The sequence below is a fragment of the Branchiostoma lanceolatum genome, chromosome 9, assembly GCF_035083965.1.
Source record: "Branchiostoma lanceolatum isolate klBraLanc5 chromosome 9, klBraLanc5.hap2, whole genome shotgun sequence".
Taxonomy (NCBI): Eukaryota; Metazoa; Chordata; class Leptocardii; order Amphioxiformes; family Branchiostomatidae; genus Branchiostoma; species Branchiostoma lanceolatum.
Window position 1 is genome coordinate 19,312,394 of NC_089730.1, and position 23,112 is coordinate 19,335,505.

At 40.1% G+C, this 23,112-nt stretch overlaps 1 protein-coding gene across 1 annotated transcript in view; it reads left to right on the plus strand.

The window, feature by feature from the left end:
- The window catches only part of LOC136442218 (N(G),N(G)-dimethylarginine dimethylaminohydrolase 1-like), a 28,078-nt gene extending 12,889 nt beyond the window's left edge, over positions 1–15,189 (plus strand). The window contains exons 3-5 of the mRNA XM_066438971.1: positions 12,124–12,320; positions 14,524–14,652; positions 15,033–15,189. Coding sequence (XP_066295068.1) covers positions 12,124–12,320; positions 14,524–14,652; positions 15,033–15,149 — 443 coding nt within the window. The 3' untranslated portion in view covers positions 15,150–15,189. The remainder of the gene's footprint in view (positions 1–12,123; positions 12,321–14,523; positions 14,653–15,032) is intronic.
- Positions 15,190–23,112: the final 7,923 nt, after the last annotated feature.

Consider the following 23,112-nt stretch of genomic DNA (forward strand, 5'->3'; position numbering starts at 1 on the left):
CCATACCTCTGACATTTCTTGTCTCATTAACCTACCCAAACTCATTTGTAAAAAGTCGATCTCCTTTTTGCTTACTTTCAATTGGTAAATATAGATCTTGATAAATTATAAAGTTGACAATTTTATAGTTGTATTTAAGTGTTCTATGGGATATCCCTAGCCTGTACATGTAGCTCAACTGGTAGCAGTCTCACAGTTGAGCTCCTGGTTCCAATTAGTTTTTTACTGGGAGACCCCAGTTCAATCCTTGGAAGGGCATTTCAGTTGGAACTACACCCATCTTTTGGAAGGGATGTACAAAATGTAAGATGGGGCTACCATGTTTGAGGAGGTACATTGATCGCGTTGAAGGGAAGGGGCTAGCAATCCCTCCCTGTAAAGATAATATTACCTTCCTGATGAAACAGCAAGGAAAATTGTTGACCTATGTGCCTCTAGACACTACAATAGTTTGAACGAACAAAATGAACGAACTATATATATTCCATGTGGTTCAGTCCAGTTACATGTCCCGGTTCACTGCCCTGATGATAATGAGTTGTTGATGGTCCTCATCACATCTGCTCTCACCCTGCCCCAGGTGACCACGGGTAATCTGGGGGTAGGTGAAATAGAACCCACATCCTCCAGCTGGCTGGAGCAAAATCAATATGTTATTTAGAAATCATTGCAGGATGTTCTGTGTTTACCCAGATTGGAAAAAGAAGCACCTGTATTTGAAGTTAGTATTCATCCTGTAAAAAAAATGATAAATATGGTTGTTCTACCTTCCTTCTACATGTGTATACGTACATGTAGGTCTCTCTGTCACTTTTTGTATATTTCTTGCTCTCCCTTTAAGCAGTAGCCTTTTTCTATTTTTCTTATTTTTCAATCTTAATTTTGCCATGGCCTTTTTATGCACCTTCTACAAGTCCAAAATGCTAAGAAATATGCTGATGTTTTGCAAAAACTTTTCGACTGTACTGACTGAGCTGCAGTGGATACATGTAATTGTATTATTGCGACCCTGACACTGGCCATGCCTGCGTCGCTCATAACATATCTCTGTTCCCATCTCTGCAATCTGCTGTATTTACCGTAGAAGTGTTCCGAGTAGCATGGCTATGAAATATTTATAATTCGCCTTATCTGGGTGAATATTGCTGACTCATCAGCTTGGATCACTGCTTATCCTCAAACTACGGTCGTAAGGCTCGGATTTTCAGGGTTGAACCTCAGACCTGATTGAATTGATTTTTGCATCTACCCCAGGACTGGATAAGGACCAGGACTATACATCCTACCACTTACATACTTCATTCATTTTTTAGTGCAAGGTCCATTTCCTGTTGGCTTGGTGCCTTTACCATCCAAAGGTAAAAGCAGCCAAACCTCAGACTGAAGACAAAGCATCCTAAGGTACCAGAGAGTAATACATGCAAAACACAGCTGTTATGAGAAGTAAAGGTTTTTCGCGCACTCAGATATATGAAAGTTTATTGCAAGTTCTTGCCCGTAGGCTAATTGCAAATACCTTCGACATGAAAAAGATATAAACATGATATAAAGCTGAATAATATGTACGGTATGTGATATATGAATCCAATGTGATAGTGTCCTATCAGCTGTGACTTTTTTTCCAATGTCATTGAAAAGTCACCAAGAAATGATAATGGAAATATGATGACATTGATATTCGAAATTTGATACAGATATTGAGGTATAAAACAGTAATCAGGGGGTTATTGAAACTGGGGAACAGGGGCGCCTGGGGAGCAGATCCTCTGACAAGCATAACATTCAGATTGACCAGGGATGCTACTAGCTCACATGTGGCCACAGTCTTGAACTGTGACCTGTCTGACAGTAATTTTGCCCCTCAGGAAGCCTGCTGTATTTTAACTTAGAATTCTCAAAAACTCCACGCTATCCCCCCGCTTGGTCGCTCCTCTCCCTTGCAATGCTCCCCCTTGTAATTATTTCCCAGGGAAACCCTGCATTAAGTATGGTGGGAGTTAGCCATTAAATGTTTCATATCCATCTTCAGTATTTTACAACACTCGAGAGAGTAGAAGTTATTGATGAGTTCACAAGAATCGTGACCCTCTAAAATAGCTTGGATCAGCGGGAAATACACGCCACACACTTTTAGGCTTATAAAGCTCTGACTTATAGTAACAAAAATATCTATGAATAGTTTTGTCAGGTTGGTATCAGTCACTGTTACCGTTCCCTGTAACAGTGCATATAGAGTAAATACTTTGCCTTTGGAAATGCATCTATAAGCAGTAACACCTGCAACAGTTGCTGCAGTGCAAAGTGAACCAGTTGGAATTGTCCTGAGGAAGCTGACAGATGGTCACCAAAACGTTGGTTGAGTAAATCACTTGATGGTGTAGTACTGTGTACAAAGAGTCTTTTTATTCAGTTACAAAAACGGTTTGAAGATGAAGCTGTAAAATTAGTATAAGTCATCAAAAGTCACATATTCTGAAGGGTCAGTCATACTAAGTCCACATCACTTTATGTCCTTGGTTCTCGGACATTCTAAGGTGAAAGCATAGCAAGCAGACATCATAAAAACAGAGGGCAGGGAGGAAAACTTGAATATGTCTGTAGTCACTCCATAAAACTGAGTACACCAAGGCATAAACCTGGTCCTAAAGTCTTGTTTTTACTTATAATCTTTTTCCAGTTGAGCATGTTTAAAAAAAAAATCTGAGAAACAACAAACCAAATTGTTGTGGCCTAAGCCTGACATTTATTCCCCAATGAAAGAAATGAGCCAGGAGAATTGGTCATGATGAACAGCATAATGTTTAAGACTTAGTGTGAGTTAACGTTATTCATAACAGCTATAAGTACAGAATGATCATACAGGTAAGAATATTAAGCTTTGCCATTAAACCTACAGGAAAAGATGAAAGGAAATAATGTCATAACTGAAATCAACTTTCTGCAATTGTTTCATCATTTCGACTTGAAGGATGTACAGATTTAATGTATAGTAATTTATTTGTTACATTTTTAAAGCCTCAAAGTAAATACCTCAGGGAAACTTGCATGCCATGAATATTATTCAAAATTATATGTCACTAAAAGCTGACTGCTTATTGATAGGAGTATATTTTTTCTACTATATTCTATCAGGATTCCGACTCAGCTATAGATTCCATAGTAAGTCCCAAATCCTAACGGTTACAGTAAAAACATTTGAGGAAGGAGACATGCTTAGATACTATTTGTCATGACTAAAGACCTCAAGAAAACTTGCATGCAAAGAAAATCATTCAAAATTGTATGTCACTAGAAGTTGACTACATACATTTGTATATATTGACAGGAATAAAGCTTTCTACTGTATTGTATGAAGATTCGGACTAAGCTACAGATTCCATAGTAAGTGCCAAATCCTAACTGTTACAGTAAAAACATTTGAGGAAAGAAACAAGCTTAGATTCTGTTTGTCATGACTAATACCTCAGGAAAACTTGCATGCAAAGAAAATTATTCAAAATTGTATGTCACTAAAAGCTGACTATTTATTGATAGCAGTAATGCTTTCTACTTCATTGTATCAGGATTGTGGCTCAAGTATAGGTTCCACATTAAGTCCTGAATCCTCACAGTAGAAACATTGGAGTTAAGGGAAACGTTTGTGGTCAACAGTATAGAACCAGCTTTTAGCTGAGAGGGATGAATGTTAGATATTGTATTTTTAACCTCCATTAACATTAATCCGTCGGGTTGCATAAATCTGCCACTTTGAAAAACAGTGGGTTTGTGAGATCTTTAATGCAGCAATCCCCAGGTATGCACAGTTTAGATATACAGGAGTGCATTATACTGGGGGACGTTGGGTTGGAGATCTTATTGGACATATTTTTTCAGGGTGACAGAATTATGTACCCTGGTGGACTTATGGTAGTAGATGTTACATGCATAATTTGTACAAAAGTTTAGTTTTCGATTGCCTGAAGTATTCTCGTTCCAATCATTTCCTTTGGCATTTCCTCTCCATTGACCTATTTACTCTTGAAAGTGAGAAGTCAATACTTTTTCTCCACAGTTTGGTAAATGTAGCTTTAACAAAGTCAGGATTCACCCCTTGAAAATTCTAGAAATCAATGCATAAATTCCTGACTAATAAAAGGTAAGTTGTTGGTTCGTTGAGACGGTTGAGTTTGTTGCAATCCATACCTGTGACATTTCATGTCTCAATAAACAATAAATAAATCATTAACCTAACCGAAATAATTTGTAAAGAGTTGATCTCCTTTTTGCTTACTTTGGTAGATGTAGCTGTTTATAACCCATGAAGTGTTCTAAGGGATATCCCTGTAGCTCAACTGGTAGCAGCCTCACATTTGAGCTCCTTGTTCCAATTACTTTTAACTGAGAGACCTTTCCAATTCAATCCTTGGAAAGGCATCTAGGTTGGGGCTGGGGCTGCACCCATCTTGCGGAAGGGATGTAAAGTCTCCCATGTCTGAGGAGTTGCACTGAGTGTGTTAAAGGGAAGAGCTAGCAACCCTTCCCCATAAAAATATATAATATGTACCCTGCTACTGAAACAGCAAGGAAACTTGTTGCCATATATGTGCCACTAGGCACTACAAGGGTCTGAACAAATGAACAAAATATATATAAGATGTGGTTCAGTTCCGGTTCTTCTTCCTTCTTTCATTTTTCAACTTGCTGAAGACTTTTGTAGCCTATATACCGACTGTTAGGTTTGGACCATCGCACACCGGGGCATGCCCCTACTCTTTTTCGAAAGGTGTGGTGGGTTCTTTAATGTGCATGGGGTGTGGCTCCTCCCAAACACGGGACCTCCATTTAACGTCCTACTGGAGGGACGTCCCTAACCTAGGCTAGGTACTCATTTTCACCCGAGTGAAGTGAGGAAAGTCGTGTTAAGTGTCTTTCCCAAGGGCACAAGATCCGGTGACATGACAGGATTCTTACCCAGGACCAGTTGGTTAGCCATCACGCCACGCAACCCCACTACATGTCCCGGTTCACTGCCCTGATGATAATGAGATGTTGATGGTCCTTATCACATCTGCTCTGCCCCAGACCCAGGGGACCATGGGTAATCTGGGGGCAGGTAAAATAGAACCCACATTCTCCAACTGGCTGCAATAAAATCGATATGTTATTTAGAAATCATTGCAGGGTGTTCTGTGTTTACCCAGATGTGAAAAAGAAGCACCTGTATTTGAAGTTAGTATTCATCCTGTAAAAAAATTATAAATATGGTTGCTCTACCTTCCTTCTATATATATGTAGATCTCTCCGTCTCCTTTTATATATTTCTTGCTCTCCTTTGTGACAAGCAGTAGCCTTTTCCTTCTGTTTTTCTTATTTTTCAATTTTAATTTTGCTATGGCCTTTTTATGCACCTTCTACAAGTCCAAAATGCTAAGAAATATGCTGATGTTTTGCAAAAACTTTTCGACTGTACTGACTGAGCTGCAGTGGATACATGTAATTGTATTATTGCGACCCTGACACTGGCCATGCCTGCATCGCTCATAACATATCTGCTCCCATCGCTGCAATCTGCTGTATTTACCGTAGAAGTGTTCCGAGTAGCACGGCTATGAAATATTAATAATTCGCCTTATCTGGGTGAATATTGCTGACCCAGCTTGGATCACTGCTCATTCTCAACCTACGGATATATACTAAGGCTCGGATATTCAGGGTTGAACCTCGGATCTGATTGAATTGATTTTTGCATCTACTCCAGGACTGGATGAGGACCAGGACTACATCCTACCACTACATACTTCATTTATTTTTTAGTGCAAGGTCCATTTCCTGTTGGCTTGGTGCCTTTACCATCCAAAGGTAAAAGCGGCCAAACCTCAGACTGAAGACAAAGCATCCTAAGGTACCAGAGAGTAATACATGCAAAACACAGCTGATATAATGGAGTGTCACAGAAGTAAAGGTTTTTCGCTCACTCAGATATATGAAAGTTTATTGCAAGTTCTTGCCCGTAGGCTAATTGCAAATACCTTGAACATGAAAAAGATATAAACATGATATAAAGCTGAAGAATATGTACGGTATGTGATATATAAATTGAATGTGATAGTGTCCTATTAGCTGTGACTTTTTTTCCAATGTCATTGAAAAGTCACTAGGAGTTCAGGGATGATAATGGAAATATGATGATATTGATGTTCAAAATTTGATACAGATATTGAGGTATAAAACAGTAATCCGGGGGTTATCAAAACTGGGGAACAGGGGCGCCCCCTACCCTGGGGAGCAGATCCTCTGACAAGCATAACATTCAGATTGACCAGGGATGCTACTAGCTCACATGTGGCCACAGTCTTGAACTGTGACCTGTCTGACAGTAATTTTGCCCCTCAGGAAGCCTGCTGTATTTTAACTTAGAATTCTCAAAAACTCCACGCTATCCCCCCGCTTGGTCGCTCCTCTCCCTTGCAATGCTCCCCCTTGCAATTGTTTCCTAGGAAAAACCTGCATTAAGTATGGTGGGAGTTAGCCATTAAATGTTTCATATCCATCTTCAGTATTTTACAACACTCGAGAGAGTAGAAGTTATTGATGAGTTCACAAGAATCGTAACCCTCTAAAATAGGCTGGATCAGCAAGAAATGCATGACACTCACTTTCAGGCTTATAGATAAAGGTCTTAGAGTAACAAAAACATCCATGAATAGTTTCATCAGGTTGGTATTAGTCACTGTTCCCGTTCCCTGTAACAGTGCATGTAATACTTTGCGTTTGGAAAGGCATTGCAAATGCAGTGCAAAGTGAACCAGTCAGAATTGCCCTGAGGATGGTGACATGGTCACCCAAACGTTAGTTGAATAAATCACTTGTTTGTGTAGTATACTGTGTACAAAGAGTCTTTTTATTCAGTAAAATCGAATAAAAGTTATCAAAAGTTACATAGAAGAACCAGCTATTCTAAGTCCACACAATTTATTTCCTTGGGTCTTGGACATTTTAAGGTGAAAAGTATAGCAAGCAGACATCATGAAAGCAGAGAGGAAAACTTCAATATGACTGCTTTCACTCCATAAAACTGACTACACCAAGGTATAAACCTGGTCCTCAGGCTTTGTCTTCATTATTTTTTTCCAGTTGAGCAAGTTTTTGAAAAATCTGAGAAACAACAAACCAAATTGGTGTGGCCTAAGCCTGACATCTATTCCCCAATGAAAGAAATGAGGCAGGAGATTTGGTCAGGATGAACAGCATTATGTGTAAGACTTAGTGTGAGTTAACGTTATTCATAACAGCTATAAGTACAGAATGATCATACAGGTAAGAATATTAAGCTTTGCCATTAAACCTACAGGAAAAGATGAAAGGAAATAATGTCATAACTGAAATCAACTTTCTGCAATTGTTTCATCATTCTATCTTGAAGGATGTACAGATTTAAAGTATTGCATTTTTAAAGCCTCAAAGTAAAGACCTCAGAGAAACTCGCATGCCAAGAATATTATTCAAATTTTATGTCACTAAAAGTTGACTACATGTTCACAGGAGTAAAGCTTTCTACTTCATTGTATCAGGATACGGACTAAGCTACAGATTCCATAGTAAGTCCCAAATCCTAACAGTAATTTAAAAACATTTGAGGAAAGAGACAAGCTTAGATTCTATTTGTCATGACTAAGACCTCAGGAAAACTCGTATGCCAAGAAAATTATTCAAAAATTTTATGTCACTAAAAGTTGACTGCTTATATTGATAGCAGTAATGCTTTCTACTTCATTGTATCACGATTGTGGCTCAAGTATAGGTTCCATATTAAGTTCCAGATCCTCACAGTAAAACATTGGAGTTAAGAGAAACGCTGAGAATATTTGTCAGGACTAAGGGCTCCGTTTGTAACTATAGGTAATACCACTTTATTTTCCTCCAAAACTCTCCCATGATCCCCATTCAGGATAAGTGCATGTTTGTTCTCGTCAACTTCTCTTTACTTTTATTGTTCCCAAAGCTGCGTTATGGTTGGATTCTGAAGTTGAACTGTTGAAGAATATCTTTGATAGAAATGTTGGCAGGGTAAGGTCTGACAATTTACTGTAGTGCTTTCACTTTGTGCAGTCCCAAAAGACACATAAACCAATTTGACTGATAGTCCTTAGCCTAGTACTTTATGTTTCAACTCTTTATAGTTCATATAGAAGTCAAGTTTGGAGACTATTCAGCATACATAAGCATATTCGGCTTTCTTTGGGGTCGATGGTGTCAAACATTTGAAAGGGATTGTGCCTAAAATGCATTTGCTGCAAAAAAAACTGTTCACCGTTGTTGCTAACATCTGGCATAATTAGTAGAAGTCATGTTCTGTGTTTTGTGACCCTGCCAATTCCAATTTAATTTGGACCTCTCCCAAATTTTTGCTGAGCTGGCTGTTCAGATAAACCATCTGTTGTGACTTTCCTGTCCAGTCGTCCCATGGCCAAGTTTGGATCCTGGTGAACTTTGGGCCAAAATGAGCTAATCATAAAATTTTCACTCAAAAAACTTGATTTTCACCCATTGCGCCAGGATTTTGCTGCTGGAAAATTTACTGAATTTACTGTATTATCATTACCACCTGTCAAAAAGATCAAGAGTTCTTTGTTGGGAGCAGGAAGCCAAAATCAATATATTCTACTCATGGATAATCCACATATAAAAACATAGTTGTAAAGCATAGGCCTCACCAATTTGATTTGTTGTTTTACAGACCACTTCTTGTAAAATGTGGCTTGCATCTGACTCTGTTTGCACCAAAGTACTGTACTTGCCCTCAGACACTGTTTTCATGTTGATATTCCAATCTAACATACAATAAATGTTATATTGCTTTAAATAGTTAAGTCCTTCCTACACCAAATGGTGCATAGGGCGGTTTCTGTTTCAGTAGCCCTTGGGCCACACATCTTTGTGCAATCACTATGTACCAAAAGTAGAGGGCTAGTCCACTTGTAGTGGTGCATGGGTGTTTTAACCCCCATTCTCTTTGACTTCCTGAATGCTGTTTGCTAAGCAGATAAAGTAGCATTTACCATTTATAAACTTTAAGTCTCTGCCTGGATCTAACTCTTACTCTTCTCACTAAGCCATTGCGCCAGTAACCAAACTAGCATTTCCCTTTTTAACTCCAAGAACCATAAAAGTAGATTAATGTGGCCAAAGCTGCATATTTCTACCATCCAGGTGCTGACTGGCAAGTTAGAGCACTCTGGCATATACAATCCAATTAATATCTGGTCTTAATTATATTACAAAGACCTTGGAAACAAAGCAAAACAGCGCTCTAACCCAATAAACCCCTGTCTATCTCCTTTCTCTGCTGGGTTTGTCAGAATTTGTTTTCATTGCGGCTGTCCTAGATCTTTGGAAAATTAGATTTTGTGTCTGAGTTTCCTTTTAACTGTCTGCCTGGATTCAGCAAGAGAATAGAATTCTGCTTCCATTATATGCTATGAGCAGTGTTTTGATATTACCTTTTTAACTGATTACTTAAGCAGAAAAGAGTAAAATATTATTGGGGGGTGGGGGGGCTTGTGTTTTTTTAGTGTGTGTGTATGTGTGTGTGTGTGTGTGTGTGTGTGTGTGTGTGTGTGTGTGTGTGTTTGCTATAGATTTTTAGCGAAGCCTGAGGGGCAAGCTTAATAGTATATTTTAGGCCCGATTTGCAAGAATTCCCAGAATTCCACAGGAATTTCAGGAATCCGTCCGGCCAATTTGTGGATGCCCTCCTGTCACTTTTTCAAACTTGATACCTCATTAGCACGTCTGGCATCCAGGCACTCAACTGTCGATGACAGATGACCTACTTTTACGTGGTGTCCGATTTCGTACTGTCCGGAGTGTGTCAGGGAGTTCACCGAATCTAGTATTCTAGCTTTGAAAAGGGCTTGCGCATCCCAGTTGATCTATTATCACAAGAACGTGCTGAACATCATGCCTCCCACCAAAAAACCTCTGTGAAAACCAAAACTTGAGGAGTTCCAAGCATATAAAGAAAGGCAAAGTTTTAAACGGAACGATAAATAACTTGGGTTACCGCTTGGGCAGTCTACACTGAACGCCTTACGGGGAGGCGTGCGGTGTCGGAAAAACAACAGTAGCTCCTCGAAAACACATCCTACAGAGCTAGAATAACAACCAAAACCATCATAGGAGCCCCAGCATACCGATTTTTTTAAACTTCCGGCCTAGTTTCTCACCCCACCTATCCAACAATGCCAGAGAAAAAAGACACTACAACGGGAGTGTACTCCGGCCTTTCTACATATGCTAGGAACTCCTCGAGTTACATGCTGCCTTTCTATATCTGATTGGCAGATGCCTTTCTGATTTCTAAGTGCGTTTTGCACAATATCATGGCAGAACTAAGATCTAGAGTGCTACGTTGGTACTTTCCTTACAGTGAAGTAAGATCAATCCAGACACCTTCGCTATGGCAATAATTTTTAATTGCCACACTTATTTCTTGTGGATCCAATGCTCTGACATGTTTGTGAATCTTAGTCATTCAGCAATTGAAGAATAATATTTTGAATCAATCTATGCAACTGCATTTACAATATGACAATACCAGATGTTTCAGATGTCAATCTTTCATCAGTGAATAAAAATAGACTTTTCAGGAACATAGTACAATCCTAGCAACATACTTACCATCAATGCTCTGATGGTTTGAGTAGAATTACATTTGGTGTCTGTTTTCCCCATAACTGTCTGTTTACATTGATCAGGAGAATAGACATGTGCGTCAAACTGTCTCAAGTTACCCTCGTCAGCTTGCAATTTGATATCCATATTTAATGATTACAAACTGTTTTCTATGACAGATGCAGTTTCCTTAGGTTTCCCATTAGCTAATCAGCACAGAGGGACACAGGTTAGCTTGAAACAGTTCTGTGGGATTATCTTTTGGGAAAGACTAATAGAAAAACTATCGCCATTTCAATCATATTCATCCCATGTTGTTTTTCTGGTCCCTAAGCTCACAGGTGATTTTTTAGGATGTTGGTCGCAGAATTCTGCCTTTGCTATAAACCATCCTAATATGTAACAGAAAAAAATGCAGAAATCACCAAAACAAACAAACCACATACCACCTCTCACTCTTATGTGTTTTGTACTGTGTATGTGTAATAATATGTGTATAGATTTATTAGGACGTTAGATAATGTAAACTGTACCTTTGTTATATTTTGCCTGACCCTTACCTCTTTTCTCATAACCTTCATGAAAGGCAGCATGCAGGTTCAAACAAACAAAATATATGTCCTTTCTTTTATGGCGTACATTGTAATTCTCTCTGTACTTGAAATAGTAGTATGAGATTTATTTGTTATCTAAATGTACAACTCTGAGAAGGTGCATGAAGTGCTCAGTAGGTTTTATGATAGGCTTTTGTCTTCACTGTCTTGTTTTATAGAGTCTTAAAGATTGTTCCAAGACATCTATCTTGGATTTCATTATTTATTGTGAAGGTATATAAGGTTACAATTGCAGCACTCAAGAGCTTAAAACAGCACAATAATACCTTTCATTGTGGATCATAACGCTGAAATATAACACCGTGAGTCATAAAGAAAAATGATGAATAATGTTAATAAAAGTCTCTTTCTTTACTGAGACAGTTGCAATGTTTAGGGGCTAGAGTGTTCGCCTTGCATTCTGAAGGTTGGGCCGGGTCATACCAAAAACTTGAAAAATGGTTATCACTGAAGAGAAAGAGTATGGGAGTTGGAAGTTGAGAGTGTGGGAGTTTTGCCAGTGGAGTAGCCCCCTACTTTAGAGGCCTGTGTTGAAACGGAGTGATAGAAATGGAGATGGGCACTGCCCATATACTTTTAACAGTTAGAGATGCATGTTTTCCAATGCATAATGTCAAAAACTTTCTTTCTCCCCAGGAAAGGAGTTCTTTGTACTTATGAGTATGGAAGTTAAACACACTGCACTACCAGTGGACTAGCCCCGTACTGTAGTGGTCTGTGTGGCCTGTCTAGCCCAGGGTTATAGAAACAGAGATGCATAGGCACTGCCCCTATACTTTTAACATTGTTGTTCAACTTGTATGTTGAAAAATGCATGTTTTTTATTGATTAATGTCAAATCTCTCTCTCACCCCAGGAAAGGAGTTCTTCGTTGGTCTGACGTGGTTTACAAACCAGGCCGGCGCCCGAGCCTTAGCGGACGCCTTCCCCGACTACCGCGTGTCGTCCATAAACGTGCCTAACGAGGTGGAACACCTGGGGGACCTCTGCGGGGTTGCAGGGCCAAACCTGCTCGCCGTGGGGAAGAGCAAGGCTGCCAAGATGGTTCTCAAGGTGCTTAATTTGTGTTCTGTCTTGATTTAGTTTCACATTTAGCGTCATGCTTTGTCCTCAGTCTGAGGTTTAACCGTATTTCCACACCTGTTACTTATACCACACCCATAGTGACACTTAAAGCTTTACCTTTAGTGTCACTTTAGACATTTTCTTCACAATCAGACGACCTTCCTTAGTGGTAACTAAGGACATCAGCCTCAGTACCAGTATAGCATTGCAAGGACTCCTTAACAGAATCCTTAACATGAGGACAACATGTTCAGAACAAGGGACAACACCCTTGGCACAAGAGGCAGCATTCTTAGCATAGGATAGCACGTTCAGAGCTAGGGACAGTACCTTTCTCACTAGAAACAACATTAGTAGCAAAAGGATAGCATGTCCAGCACTAGGGACAGCACCCTTGGCATTAGAGACAGCATTCTTAGCGTGAGGATAGCACGTTCAGCACTAGGGACAGTACCTTTCTCACTAGAAACAACATTAGTAGCAAAAGGATAGTATGTTCAGCCCTAGGGACAGCACCCTTGGCATTAGAGACAGCATTCTTAGCGTGAGGATAGCACGTTCAGCACTAGGGACAGTACCTTTCTCACTAGAAACAACATTAGTAGCAAAAGGATAGCATGTCCAGCACTAGGGACAGCACCCTTGGTATTAGAGACAGCATTCTTAGCATAGGATAGCACGTTCAGCACTAGGGACAGTACCTTTCTCACTAGAAACAACATTAGTAGCAAAAGGATAGTATGTTCAGCCCTAGGGACAGCACCCTTGGTATTAGAGACAGCATTCTTAGCATAGGATAGCACGTTCAGCACTAGGGACAGTACCTTTCTCACTAGAAACAACATTAGTAGCAAAAGGATAGCATGTCCAGCACTAGGGACAGCACCCTTGGCATTAGAGACAGCATTCTTAGCGTGAGGATAGCACGTTCAGCACTAGGGACAGTACCTTTCTCACTAGAAACAACATTAGTAGCAAAAGGATAGTATGTTCAGCCCTAGGGACAGCACCCTTGGCATTAGAGACAGCATTCTTAGCGTGAGGATAGCACGTTCAGCCCTAGGGACAGTACCTTTCTCACTAGAAACAACATTAGTAGCAAAAGGATAGCATGTCCAGCACTAGGGACAGCACCCTTGGTATTAGAGACAGCATTCTTAGCATAGGATAGCACGTTCAGCACTAGGGACAGTACCTTTCTCACTAGAAACAACATTAGTAGCAAAAGGATAGTATGTTCAGCCCTAGGGACAGCACCCTTGGTATTAGAGACAGCATTCTTAGCATAGGATAGCACGTTCAGCACTAGGGACAGTACCTTTCTCACTAGAAACAACATTAGTAGCAAAAGGATAGCATGTCCAGCACTAGGGACAGCACCCTTGGCATTAGACACGGCATTCTTAGCGTGAGGATAGCACGTTCAGCACTAGGGACAGTACCTTTCTCACTAGAAACAACATTAGTAGCAAAAGGATAGCATGTCCAGCACTAGGGACAGCACCCTTGGCATTAGAGACAGCATTCTTAGCATGAGGATAGCACGTTCAGCACTAGGGACAGTACCTTTCTCACTAGAAACAACATTAGTAGCAAAAGGATAGCATGTCCAGCACTAGGGACAGCACCCTTGGCATTAGAGACAGCATTCTTAGCGTGAGGATAGCATGTTCAGCCCCAAGGACAGCACCCATAGCACAAGAAACAGCATTCTTAGCAAGAGGATAGTATGCTCAGCACTAGGGATAGCACCCTTTGCACTAGAGAAAACATTCTTATCATGAGGATAGCATGTTCAGCACTAGGGACAGCACCCTTGGCACTGGAAACAGGCATTCTTATCATAAGAATAGCATGTTCAGTACTAGGAGCAACACTCTTGTCAGCAGCAATGGTATTTCTAGCATGAGGATAGCATTGTCAGCACCAGGGACAGCACCCTTGGTACTTAAGTCAACATTATTAGCAATCAGTATGATGCTTCACCCCAAATGGAGTGAGGTATTGTTTTTGGCTTTCTGTGCGTGTATGCAGTTTCTAAATATTCTGCCAGAGGGAGCAGCACAGTTTTTCTATGTTTGTCACATTTGCACATACATTGCATACACTACAAAAGATGTACACCTGTTATTTATTCCATACCTGTTGTTTACAACGTGCCTTTATTCACATGCACCTTTGTTTACCTCAGGAGATGGAGCTGATGGGGGAGTTTGACTACGAGATCTTGAGTCTGCCTGACGACCAGGCGACCGACTGTGTGTACATGAACGGCACAATACTGCACTGCACCAAGGACGAGTTTCCTGACAGTTATAAGGTAAGTATCGGCTGTTAATACTTATTTGTTTGCTTGTTTGTCTGTACATTTTATTAGATCAAAAACAAACAAGCACAGTAGAAATGTGTGTCTAAGTGTAAGTATGTACTGCCCCTATCTTCTCACACCCTAAGGACCCTGTTAGTAGTAGATGAATTGTTGTTCTAATGTATGTTTTAATCCACTCGAACTTTGGCATAGCTTCTTTTCAAAAAGTGAAGAAGGTTCCTTTGCATCCTTAAAAGAGTAGCTGTTCTTCAGCATGGGATTGAAACCTTCTTGCCTGTGTTTTTGATTGCAGTATGCTAATATGGAGCTTGCATTCTTGATTTTTTGTGTGCAACCAAATAAACATTTCTGTTATCCATTTTCTCTCCCAGGTGTTTGAGATGGTGACGGACTACCACAGGGTGGCCGTGTCCAACAAAGAGCTACGCAAAGTGGGAGGGGCCCTCAGCAGGCTTGCTCTGCTCATCCCCCTCACCAAGACGAAGTGAACCTCCCCCTGCACCTATTGCTGTCCTTTTGTGGGGAGGGGGGCTGAAGACGAAGTGAACCTACCCCTCCATGACACTGCACCTTTCATTATCATCTGTGAACCCCCCTCCATGGCCTGCACCTTTCTTTTTCATCTCTGTGGGGAGGGGGGGGGGGGCTTCTCATCCCCCTCACCAGTACTAAGTAAACTTCCCCCTTCACAGCCTGCACCTATCATTGTCATTTGTGTGGGGAGGAGAGCTGTTTTATTTTGTCTTGTGTACACAATGTTGGTCACTTTGAATTTGGACAGACCCTGGAAATTAAGTCTTGCTAACATCCTTTTAAATTGATCATGAGTTATGACAGTAATAAAGACATCTTGATATGGTGACCGGCACACTTCTTTTATCACAAAAATAACCTTGCATCCAGTATTGAAATGTTGTAGTTACAACATGCTGCTTTTGATAATTCAGATTCTTAATTCCAAATCAAAAGTGGCCATTGTTGGAGATATGTTCCCTTCCTTGTGACTGTTCATCTGTTAAGACTGAACTTATACTCATACCCCTTACCTTGGAGCTGAAGGTCAAATTAACTAACCGGTGCTATGCTGAAACTATCCTAACCAATGTGGGCCATGCAGATTATATACAATATTAAGTAACTTTCATTCCAAAAAGATTGACTTCATTCCCAGTTCTCCCATCTGGATTTTAAACCATTCCATCTTCTTTAATTCCAAAGTTATCATAATGTCCAGCTTTTCAAATCTTACAGACTCACAAAAATGAGTGGTCGTAGGTCAAAGTTATTTAATTGACCTTTGCCCTGAGATGACATTGATGGCAGCACCTACTGTCTTCCTAAGGTGCTTGAACTGTTCTTATACTCAAGTGAATGAACTAAAATGATATAAGGTACAGACCTATGTCAGTTTAATGGTAGGGACCTTTCTCCAAAAATCTGTCATACTTGTTATAATCATTTAAACCACTGTTACCGGTACCATTGTTAAAGCGAAACTTTGAAAACAAGTATAAAAAGCACTTTTTAAACGAAATTCTCTCACTTTTGCATGTCCTCTTGTTGGAGGAGTGTGCATTCTTCAAACTTTTGAGCCATTGTATATAGTACATTACATGTTATGTATGACACTTAATAGCTTACCAAACAGGGCTAAAACACAGCCTCAAGCTTTACTGGGGCTGTGACATATGTGCTGATATTGAAAAGACTTATAATGACATCTGTTTAAATGTGGAATGTATAGAATGAAGAAAAAAAACACTTCATTACAAAACCAGAAAGGGCATTTTCAGATTACAGTGTCGAGAAATAGAATTGAATCCAAAAGAAAAGGATGTCTGGGATACCATTTTGTAAGGCAACCAACAAACTTAATATGTAAACTGAATAAGATGTCATCCAAGGAAAGTAGAAGACTAATAAGGATGTGACACAATCTGGACGATATTTTTGATGAGAAGTTTGTCTATGATCTTCAAAATTCAAGAAAAATAAAATTTGGGGCCGACATGGTAACGACATTTCTCTGCCTAAAAATGTTTGAATAAAACAATAAACAAACTTGCAACAATCATACTCTGATAATACAATACTAAAAAAGTGTAAAACTCAAATGAAGGCTGCAAATAACACAAAGAGATAGGAGCTCTCCTGGAATACTAAACTCTTGGCTCCAGAGCATTAGCCTGGTATTATATGTACGAGTACCAAACCTATTATAGCTGTCTCTTTCATCCTCTTTCGCAAATACAATAGAGACTCAGGAGGTATAATACATGTAGGTTTGGATACCAGGCTATCATAGCATTGGCTTCACTGCAGCTTTTCGTGCATTTACTCAATAATTAACAATCTTTGGTTACTCAAATCCAAGTTTGTTATGTTAATGCAAGTTATGTCCCTATTTACTCCATGTCCTTTGAAAAGCTCTGTGGAAATAAAATGTTTGATATCACTATATATGAACATATCTTCTGTGGATTTGTATGGCAAATCATATAAAGTGGATTAATTTTAATTTATTTTTTTTAATAATGCCATTGACTAACACATATGACTTTTCATACTGACTGAGACATTTATTATGTCCGCACATTTTCACATTTCATTATTATTTTCATGGTAATTATATTGATTAATGTATACCTGTATTTCTAATATCATTTTCCTGCAGGTCAGGAAAAAATAAACATTGCTTTCTAATGATATGATAACAATTGTTACTACTTTTATCATGTTTGTATATCATTATTAACCTGGTGTTAACGTTATCATCCTAATATCAATCATGAATTCAAGTTGTGGAATTGTGTAAGGTTTAGAAAAAGTAACTGCTTTACTCTCCAAGTATTAGTTTGTTTTCCACTTGTTTTTGCATTTTTTAGGCGTTTTTGTTTGGCTTTCTATTTTGTAACGGTTTCTTTCGGACCCTAACACCAATAGTTGGAGCTGGCGGCCAAATGAAACCATAACAAAATAGAAAGCCCGACAAAAACGCATAAAAAGACCTGTAAAACAAGCCGAAATCCAACCTCTAAGAGTTTAACTTCTTAGCATGTTGTTGTTGTTGGAATTGCCAAGAAAGATTGTATTGCATACAATTGTGTGGAAATGTGGAAAAAGTTATTACTTCAACATTAACTATTAATGCCAAGTTATCATACCTAAAATAATTTATTTTGATTATTATTTCCTGAGTATAACCTCTGCTAACCAAATGGACGACGAACTTAATTATATCATTTGGGAACATGGTTAAAACCTCTGATATTGATATAAGCTGGTGTGTTAGTACTGTTACGCCGAATGGTGGTTATGTCGGCTATATTGATACTGATAAATAACATACGTTCCCTTAATGTATAGTACTCAAGTCTGTGCAAAGTGAGATATAATCCTAATACTTAACATCATTCCTTTGTGATGGTACTTCAAATAACCAAGTTTTTTACGTATCAGTGCATATCACTCTCGTTAAGGTTAGAGAAACATGTTCGCAACATGTTAAGCCCCTTTTTCACTGGACCCATTGGCGACCAAGCTGCGTCCTACATATGCATTGGACTTGTGTTACCCTTGACTTTATAATGGGAACGTCATGCAAAACGTACAAGTATTACTAAACAGACCACAGAGCTACAAAAAATTCGCTTTTTTGTCAAATTGCTCGGTCGCAGCGAGGTCGCCAACGTGTCGCGGGTCCAGGGAGGTGGGGGCTACATATCCAGGGCTCGAAAACGTCATGTACTTAAATATTGGTTTCATTTAGTGCATAGAGACCATGTTTTTGTGTACTTCATGTTGTAACTTCGGAGCTGAACACCTGCCTTTACCCTGCCTTACCTGCGCCAGGAGGTTTCATGACGTAGAACTAATAAACTAAGCTTGCTATCCCGGTGGTCGTCTCAGTATTATTCCGTGTTCTTCAGTAGAGAATAATATACTTCACACGATGTAATATATATGGCCTCCGTCGGTCAGTAAAATCCTCATTCACAACAGCCCTACAGCATCGACTATGGATGGCTAAACAGCCCTATACGAGAATGGCAGTCTCTGCCACAAAAATCACATCTGTAAGCTGACTCAGTTCTAGCTGTTGCAAAGCTCTTTTCTGCGGATCCGCTTTTCTTTTGCGCTGTGCATCAGTCTGTCTTCTCCTGATTTGAGCTGTCTGGACAGTATACGTCACAGTACTATACCCACGTTAAGAACGTATGATGTATTGAAACATCGATGACATCCAGGCTATAAGATATACAATGCAAAATGTACTCAAGCAACTGAATGAGGGTTTTTTTTTGCAAACGCTCAGACGTTTCAGACAGCCTCCGCTATGTTTCGTCAGTAACTGAGGAAAGATGTTCAGTCACCGAGGAAGGACGGAGAATGCTATCTTAAACGTCTGGCTGTTTATAAACTTATCCAGTTGCTTCAGTAACGTGTGCATTGAGCTACAGAGAATGTGCAACAGAAACTGCAATCTTATACTCTCCAAGCAGAGGATGGGTTCCGGCTGGTTTTTGACGTGTTTTTATGCGTTTTTGTCGGGCTTCCTACTTTGTCACTTTTTTTTGTCTCTTCAAACCCCACAAAAAAAGTGACTGAGTAGAAAGCCCGACAAAAACGCCTAAAACACGTCAAAAACCAGCCGGAACCCCTCCTCTGCTTGGAGAGTAGCTATCTTAAACGTCCGGCCGTTTATAAACTTATCCAGGCCTAGGTGCTTCAGTGTACGTAACTTGTGCATTGTGTACGTATGGCAAGCCGTGGGAAGGCCACTTTTAGGTACTTGAAAATGCGCTCCTCTTTGGTCAATATCTGATTAGAACCACACAACCTGCATGCTTGCAAGGGCCGAAGCCATATGTCACCAAAGGTGTATTGTTCTAGCTGTAACGCTTTCTAATGAGTTTGTTCTGTAGTTTACATTTCGGCTTTAACTCTTCCCGGCCTTTTTACGAGAGATAACATAATCCGCTTACGGTGCCAAAAGTAAACTTTACCCTGTGGGTGGAACGATGGCGTTTTACTCAAAACAACTTGTTTTGCGAACTTTATTTTAGGTCATAAAGTTGCTCAATTACCAAGAAATCGGGCACGCAATACTTCTTCGTGCTCGTACGACAATAAACCAGCCCTTAAGACGGCTTCTTAGAATGCCGGGTGTTTCTTGACAAATATTTACCGAAAGATGTTTGTTTGCTTACTTGTCGTAAGATCTATGAGGGAAGATAAATCTTGAGTCGTTTGTTCTGATTCGAATAGGGAGGGATGGACGTTTTGATACTCTCCCAGCAGTGGAATGGGTATTGTTGGTTTTTGACGTGATTTAGGCGTTTTTATCGGGCTTTCCTTTTTTGTATGGCTTGGCGACATAAAGAAAATGGGTAGACATAGAAAGCCCGACAAAAACGCCTAAAAACACGTCAAAAACCTGCCGGAGCCATTCCTCTGCTTGGAGAGTACTTTTTTAGTGTTAGCTGAGTTAACTCATTTGTGGGATAGTTTTGAAGTGTTGCCAAGTCAACAATTTCATATAACTTCCGAAAGTCTCTAACAAAACATTAACACTCATTGGTAGTCTAGTATCGGAAGACCGAGGAGATTGGGAGGGGGTGCCGCGGGTGGCAGCTAACAGAGCATCGTGGAAAGCAATGACGGCCCGCCTCAGTGAAAGGACTGAAAAGCGGTGAAGATGATGACCGGAAGACCGCGTTGTTGCAGTTGTTAAATGATGCAGTATATGTAGCATCAAAAGTTTCAATGAGAAATAACATTTCTTTTATGATATCCAGGGTGTTTTCCATTCGCATCCCATACCCATGCCCGAGTATCGTTGGCAGCAAACAGGTACCCTGTTGACTGAGGATAAACAATGTTTTGACTGGTTCCGACCAGGCGAAACGTGTGTAGTGACTCACACTGACGTGTACGTGATGTTTACGTACGTATGTTGACGTCTGTAGCATTCTTCCGAAAAGTTAAAGACGTGACGAAATTACTTGTAACCTCCATTCAACATTAAGCCACCCCCTGTTCAACCTATTTCTTGCTCAAGTTGCACAATGAAAATCTTTAGTATCTTGGCTCTTTGACATTGTGATGTTTTTGTCTTACACGTGCTTGAAGCAGTAACTGAAGATTCCAGTAAGGACAACTGTTGACGTCAAGTAGCCTTCATCAACGTCACTCCGTCGGGTTACAAAAGCCGCCACTTTGAAAAACAATGGGTTTGAGAGATCTCTAGTGCAGCACCCCCTGGTATGGACAGTTTAGATATACAGGAGTGCATTATACTGGGGGACGTTGGGCTGGAGATCTGTATGGACACATCTTTTTAGTGTGGCGGAATCATGTACCCTGGTGGAATTATGTTAGTAGATGTTAAAGATGCACTATGTAGGATTTGCTCAATACAGAAAGTCAATTTTCCTACCATTTCTTTACATAGTAAGTTGAATAAACTTTGTAGAATGACATACCAGTACTCAGGAAGGAATGTTACAACATCATTGCACCATATAAACCAGTTTTAAACTGTGAACTTTCAAAGAATACAAGGCCAGTTGACAGTTGGGGCAGTGTGGCCACACATGGCTTATCAGCCAAACTGCACAGTGGGGTGCCTGATTACAGTTCACCACAGTTTTTGCCAAACCTCCTTACCAGAGTTCTAGCAGTTTTGAACGGGGAAAATCTGCTTTATCAGTGCCCTACAAACTTGGCTAAATTCATCATTGTATTTTATCCTTATTCAAAAAGATAGGAGTTTTTTCGAAGAAGATGATCTTCATAACATCAGCTGTTATATAGATCCACTGAAGTGTCGCTAACGGTAATTAGCCTACCCAGGGGTCCTGCCAGTGTGCAGGATGTTGTTGTTTACACCAGGAGGGTCTATGTTGAGGTGGTGTCACAGACTTTTGCAGCTTGTTTTTGTACAGTTAAAAAACACCAGACATGCCAGAAATAGAAGAATTAATGATGGAAATATGCTGAAAAGTGGTTGTCCATGTCACTTGCATTAAGATTTGTTCATAAGAATATTTTCATTTTTTTGCGCCAAAATGCTACATAGTGGGCCTTTAACCTGTTGAAAACCCGGACTCTTCTTTGGATAAACGTTGTGCTGCACGCTTCGATAAATGTTACCCTGCTATTAAAATGTTACCCTGCTATGATTTCATTAAATGGCACTGTACATGCCTTCATAATTACTGGTATGCAAAGTACAGAGTACCGTTGCATGCCTATCTGGTAGAGTGTTCGCCTTGCTTGCACACGGTGGTTCGTGAGTTCGATCCCCGGCCGGGTCATACGAAAGACTTAACAAATAGTACGTATTGCTTTCTCTGCTTAGCGTAGCACTCCGCATCTTGGTATGGGTATGGTAGTTAATCACACATCACTACCTACGGACCAGCCCCCTGCTTTACATGTGGTGACTTGCACAAATGTGTGACCCAAGGAAATGAAGATGGGCGCCACACCAATGCATCTTATCATAACGCCTGGGTCACTTTACCTTTATAGTACAGCAGACCCCCCAGCGTGTGTACGTAGCCTTTGCACTTTGATAGTCCGCAAGGTGATGTACTCAGTACTAGTCAGTAGCGGCTCCATGGGTACACTGGTTTCCTCACGTACACCATAACCTTCCATGAACGTGGGCTACACTTTTTCTCCACATATTTCGTGCTTTTAAAAGTTGCACAATGAAAAAATCTTAAGTCCTTTGACATCGTGGTATTTTTGTTTTACACGTGTTTGTCACGTAGTAAGTGCAGATTCCTATCCTGAAAACTGTTGACGTCAAGTAGCATCGTCGCCTTTCAGTGTGACAAATAAGTTGCCTTTACCCATAACATGCTGTTGTATGTTGTTGTTGTGTTATTGCGCAACAAAGGCAACCGTCGTTCTCCTCAATACTTCCTTAAACACATGTTTAGTTATGCTACGCTTTATACTACTACCACTGTCAGTCAGTACGTTTCATATCATAAAGACAATTTAAATTCTACAACTGGATAAGATTCGGAGATTTACTTCCGGACGTTTCGTGTGACATCCATCACTCTTCTTCAGCGTCGCCACAATGAAATAGCAAAACAAATCAATACTATCGTTAGTAGTTACATCTGACTGGAAAAACCGGTTGAACATGTCAAATTCGATTCCCCTCAAACTTAACCAAACCTACATGGACTGATAGATTCTTGACATGCCGGCCGTCAATTAACAAAATGACCAAAGGCGGTGGCATCGGCAACTGTGATTTCTGGGCGATTAGAGATCATGAAATATTTGTAAACATTCCAAAGTGCCCCCCGTGTTCCTGAGGTGGACAATATTTACCGTGAAAAATGCCTCCAGTCAGCACCGCGTTACTGACAGCCATTGTTCTGGGGCAGAGGCAAATCTATTGCATGTTTCAAGGGGCTCTTCGAT